Consider the following 6,000-nt stretch of genomic DNA (forward strand, 5'->3'; position numbering starts at 1 on the left):
GCAGCTTCCTTTATTTTATCTTGTTTGCGTCTGTGTGCGCCTGTGAGTGTGTCTCCGGTGTTTGCATCTGCGGCCTTTATTTGTCTCTGTGCGTTAGTTACACTCTGCCCCTCGCTGAAACGCCTGCGCTCTGTCCCTTGGTCGTTCTGTCGTTGCCCCCCCCCCCCTTTCTTCCCTCGGGGATTTCTGTTCGTCGCCTTTTCCTCCCGCTATACCACAGTCCCCCTCCTTGCGTTTGAGGCCGCTGTCTTTTCGCAGCGCGATTACATCTTCCGTTTCCCGCTTGAATGCGACCGAAGAGAACCTGGCGGGGAGCTGCTGTTTTTTCCACTAATGTTTCCATAATGGCCAGTTTTATGATTCTTACGCCCCCCACCCTACTCCCCTTTCACTCGAGTCTCTTGCGAAGTAAGTGTTTGGTGTCAATACGTCACGCTTTATAATAGTACGTAAGGGCGGTGATTAGTCGCGGGGCACTCAAATTGGCCACTCGAGCTCGTGTATACGTGAAACATTAAAATAAGGACGTTTGTCTGTCTTGCGATATGGCAGGGCGAAGCGCATTTTACTTTGAGCTTTTGAGATTTCGTAAAGACGAGTAGTTCGTTTTCGCCCCTGCAATTCGCAAAGTGTGGGGAATAGAGGCAGTTGCGAACAAGGTAAAATCTATTTAAAGAGTCTTGTTGATAACCTTCGTTCTCAATTGAAATATTTTTTTTTTGTAAAAACAAATCTTGCATTGTCCATTGCTGCGGGTACTGACTACTAATAATCCTGTGCCGGCCAAGCGGAAATCTCTCACACCTTCGATTTCAATTCGCAATGAGATCTCACCGTGAATCATCGGAAATCGAACAAGAACATGAAACGTAAAAAGAAAAGTGCTTCGCGTAAGAATGCGGACAAGTACAGCCGGCACGAAGAGCATTTGCATTAGGAGGCTTCACGCTTGCATGATGTCACTTTCATCGACTTTCACTTGAATGCATACCGTGATGGTATCCTCAGTCACGCTTGGTGCCTCAAAATTTGCGAACTGTGAATGAATATAGCCGTGGGCTTAGCCAATATGGTGAGGTAAATCAGACCACAAATGCTTATGTGCTTACCATTAAATACATTTGAGAGTACTACGCTCGGACCGATGGACGGGACGGGCAAAGGCTGCCCACGTTTCGAGGGAAGTGAATATATTGCTGCGAGGTGGAGGAAGACAATAATGTTTTGCCAGCTAATGGCACGAGCCATGTTTTGAAACAACAACAACAACAACAACAACAACAACAACAACAACAACGTCGAAGACTGAGCGGGAGTTGATTCGCGCTATCTGTGCTACTGCGGCAGAAATTTAGGAGGGGGGGGGGTGAAGAAATTAGGAAATTTGTACGCAGAACTTGGAATCAGCTAGCGCAAGACAGGGGTAATCGGAAGTCGCTGGTAGAGGCCTTCGACTGGCAGTGAACCTAAACATAGGCTGATGATGATGATCTGCGCTACTGTTATGTCTGTACCAGTTACCTTACTTTGTAATACAAAGGTATATACGAGTTCTTGTGAGAGTATTATTGAATTATTTGTGTCTCGCGACCTACCCTGAGAGTTCATGGACTGTTGTTTACAGCTTATCCTATGTAAAGCGCTATTTTCTTCCCGGCCCTATGTACTTTAACGATCATGATATAGAAATCGCGAAGTACGTAGTTAATCCAAAAATAAATAAAGACTTGTTGATCGGTTGTGTCGTTTTGTAGCCCCCATGGTTTTAATAATGTCTCGGGAAGGAAAAAAGAAGCAGAAAAGCTAGAATAATGAGAAAGGCTTGTCTTATGGTACATTCGACCGAAATAAATGCGCGGAAGAAAAAAAAAAGAAGCCGATAATCAGTAAAGCTAAACGAGGCCGCCACTTTAAAGAAAGGGATGCTGACCAGAAGAATTCGTTAGCTTCAGCTGGATGTGGTGCGCTTCAGCTTGACTAGCTGTGAGAAACCTTCTTATGGATGGATGGAAAAATTGGAAGGACTACCAATCTTTCGTTTTTAGTTCCTTTTCTGGCTTACGAAGCCTCCACACGCCTAAGCATCGTAGAATGATATTTTACTGATACAGCTAACCGTGTTTTTCTCTGCAGCGTCCCTTTTAATGAGATACACAACATTCTGTAAGCGTCCACCTAGCGGACATGTCCATTTCATCACCTGCTGAAGTGCTGGTTGGCTGGGTGCCCGTCTCTTTCTGACGCGTGGCACCAGCCCAGCCAATCAGAGCTTAAGCGGCGGACAAAGTGAACACGTCTGCTATGTGAACACTTACAGAATAGCTCCTCCCCCCTCCCCCGCAGTCGTACTTCGTCTGCATACTAATAGCCATGTACACTGCGTGCATCGTGAAGTTAGTACGGAGTCCAAAACACTGTTATTCTCTCAACGTGCATAGACTGAGCAGCATGTTGTGCATGGTTTATAGATATATGCATTGCGTGATTGTCTGTACACTGGCATGGACATAGTCCCTGCGCAGACGAGCCCGAAGCCCTACATTATGGTGGCGTTCGACTGTTTTCAAAGCAAAAAGCCATTGTCTTTGTCGTTTGGGGCGAATTTATGTTCATAATATAGAAAGAGCATTAACCGAGAAAAAAAAAACTTCACAAAAATATAGAAGTAACGTGTGCAGAATTCAAAAACAACGAAAACGTATTTGATATTTACGCTTAAGGAAAAACAAGTGTGATACGCTTGAAACGGGCTAATTACCTTCCCGAAACAATTTGCAGCTTAAAGCGATACATGCATGGTTTATCTGACCTTTGCGGAGATCCTACTGAATTCACAACACAGTGATATTTTCTGGAATAGTGCACGCACGCTATACTTTTGCGACACCTTCTCCTTCTTTCTGAGTTATGCTGCTGCAAAGTCTTTCGCTCTATTTTTCAAAAAAAGATGTTGACAAAACTTGAGCACATTGGTATAGGGAGCTAATTTGCTTAAGCATAATTACCTTCGAGACGTCACTAGAATTTCCCTATTTTTGTGGAGAAACTACATTTGGCTCAGCGGTTGCCTAAATGAGACCATTGTTTCACATTTATTTGAATTGTCACTATTTTGATTCTTATATATTGTACGCAGTTTACAGCGACCCGTCTTTAGGCCTCCTTATAGCCACATCACATCTACACTTGCAACTCAGTTTGATCATTTCAATACTTACACAATTTATTACCATATGTCATGGCGCTCTTTGGCCATAGCTGGCCCTTGAGCCATTAAACGCCATACATCACTCAATTATTTGAATTTGAAATGTAAGAATTAAACGCTTCTCTAAACGTAAAATGAGAGTGCGTCAGTTTCAAGTTGGTGTAGTAGGTAATAAAGAACCACAGTGAATAACACAAAATAACTTCCTTTCTTTTTTGAAAAATAAATACTATTTTAGTCATTGTTGCAACATTCGCGTTGTTATAGGCGCACTATCCGACGCAAAATTTGTGGTTCCCGTGGCATGCCCAAAGCTGCAGCGTGTACCTGTTTGAATTCTGTTAGTACCTCGGAGACATAGAACAGGTCTCGATGTGTCTAAAATTGCAACCAATGCAAGGTAATGCGGGGAGATGCTTATCAAGTTGATAGGAAAATACTTCTATTAGGTAGGCGATACATTCGCAAAATTGGCGATGATAAAGCTGTGTGCGAATCGCAAAACGCTACACCGAAGGTCGTTCCCTCAGAGTCTGTCGAATGGGTCGATGTTTGTAGTCTAGAACCATTTTTTGATTTGTGTTGTAATTTCGCAATTCATGCTAATCACTACGCGAGGGAGGAGGCGACTTTAACGACCAAGCACGCCCGTTTATAATCCTTTCTCGCCAATTATACGCGATGGCACGTGGCTAGGAATCGCTGCCCAAACACGATGTTTTTTTTTTTTTACGTGGAAATAAAGATGTTCTTCATGGCGAGTTGTAACAGAGCGAGTAGGACTTTTACCACTATATGGTAGCACAGAAAAAATAAATAAAAGGGCGTGAATCAACGAATTTGGACATGCACTGCATTGGTGGGGCACTCACACATGCATCAATCTCAGGCTCAATGTCTATCCCATAAAATTAGTATGCAGCTGCACCCACTGATTCCAAACATTTGCCCACGACGAGGCATGAGGTTGTCAGTGAACATTTCCCATCAAATCCAGCATCGCTGATCGAGAAGCAAGCGACGTGTCATGACTGGTTTGGCATGTGGGCACACACAGTTTTTTTTTTTTAAACCCAAATCTTGCAAGTTCATGGCGCTTCCGGATTATGTGCTTCCATCGCCTTCTGTTTTCATCTGGTTCTGGCAGCAGCACCCAGAAGCTAAAGTCTGATCACTGAAGGCACCATTTCCTCAGCCACATCAGCGCCATGTAGCCAAACACCACGTCATTACTGGCTCTTCATACCTTGAGCCGTCGCGTATAACAAGACGGAGAACTTCATTTAGCAAGAACAGGGACATCACAGGTTCACAGGTGTACTGGCACGCACAAGTTGTCGCAAATATGCACTCGCGTGAATCCAGAGCATTACGGTGGTTGTAATGGTCTCCACACGGCGCAGAGGGTCCATCGCACGATGTGGTGCGGTTTCTGTAGGGGTCCCTATGGGTCTCCAAGACGTAGAGGCAATGACGTGGTGCACAGCTCTTGCTGATAATTCTTGTTCATTATGCAGGACATATTACTCCCTTTCTATACCTTGACGCCTTGGAGTTGTTGTTCAGCTTTGGGAAAGAAGTCGTTGAACACTGTAACGCATAGGCAAGCAAACCAAGGGGATGCAACACTTTGATGTGAGCCTTGACGAATGACACTTCATCTGCTCGCGTTGCCGCGGTTGACGTCTTGAAGGTGTTTTCACAGATCCCCGAAATTGGCATTTGAGGCTGGCGATGGCGAAAAACACAGGTCCAGTGTGATGACACTCTCGGGTGATAGGCTGTCATACTTGGTGAGTGAAGAGGCAGGCGGATACAAATCAATGAGTCAATGGCAGTTGAGGGTATCCGTGGGCTTCTTCAGCGAAACAAATGATCTTGCGTCGGAGCGTAGATTCAAGGCTTCCTCTCGAGCCGTACGCGTGTAAAAGACAGCAGCAACTATACGGCCATGCCACTCTTGCCGAGGTGAAGCGCTTGTGTAAACGTTGCTACATTTCGCGCATAAATTAGTCATTCTTTGCGTTCATCGAAAATTACGGCTTGCAAATGTGCGCTATTAGATTACAGGACCTCAGGTCCCTCGGTACAAAACCCCGTGAGATTTACATCCGACGGCGCGAATTATTACAATTCACTTGATTAACGGACTTCAGCAGCTTATTAGCGTGACGTGTTAATGAAATGCAACAAAGAATCCTGCATACCATAAAGGCGCAACTTGAACGCACCGTTCTCTCACATTACGCGACACCTCAGGGAGCACGGGCAGGTAACCATGTCACGTGATTATCCGGTCAAGCCGACCTTACAGCCTGTCTCTGTCGTCCGCCTCCACTAGAACCAGCTGACCTGACTTCCCGCGGGACGTTCTTCGATGACGGGACGGTAACCGAACAAGCCTAATTCAAGAGCGTGGCACTGGGAGAATGCGCAGCTCAGCCGCGTACTCACCTGGGCGAACTTGAGCGACATGGGGCCGACCAAGCCCGGCGATGCGTCCATGCGGGCCCGAGCAAAAAAACCGTCCTTCCGCCCCGCGCGAACACCACGAGTGCCACCGGCGGCCGAACCCCGGGGGTGGGCGTGGCCTTCGCTCGGCGGGGCCCCTCCCACCGGGGGGCTCTCCCCGCCGCTCCCGATTGGCCGCCGCGCCGTAGGGATAAAAAACGCGCTCGCGAGGGAAGAAGCTGGCCGTGGGCAGCGCGTCGCAGAGTGCCAAGGGGGTGGACGGAAGTCAATAGCTTGCGGGCCGCGCCCAGCGCCCCATGGTGGAACCCCCCTCCCCTCCT

The 6,000-nt window shown here is 46.7% G+C and overlaps 1 protein-coding gene across 1 annotated transcript in view; it reads right to left on the bottom strand.

The window, feature by feature from the left end:
- The window catches only part of LOC139049748 (uncharacterized), an 83,363-nt gene extending 77,650 nt beyond the window's left edge, over positions 1–5,713 (bottom strand). The window contains exon 1 of the mRNA XM_070525543.1: positions 5,663–5,713. Coding sequence (XP_070381644.1) covers positions 5,663–5,713 — 51 coding nt within the window. The remainder of the gene's footprint in view (positions 1–5,662) is intronic.
- Between the last annotated feature and the right edge of the window lie 287 nt (positions 5,714–6,000).

The sequence above is a fragment of the Dermacentor albipictus genome, chromosome 9, assembly GCF_038994185.2.
Source record: "Dermacentor albipictus isolate Rhodes 1998 colony chromosome 9, USDA_Dalb.pri_finalv2, whole genome shotgun sequence".
Taxonomy (NCBI): Eukaryota; Metazoa; Arthropoda; class Arachnida; order Ixodida; family Ixodidae; genus Dermacentor; species Dermacentor albipictus.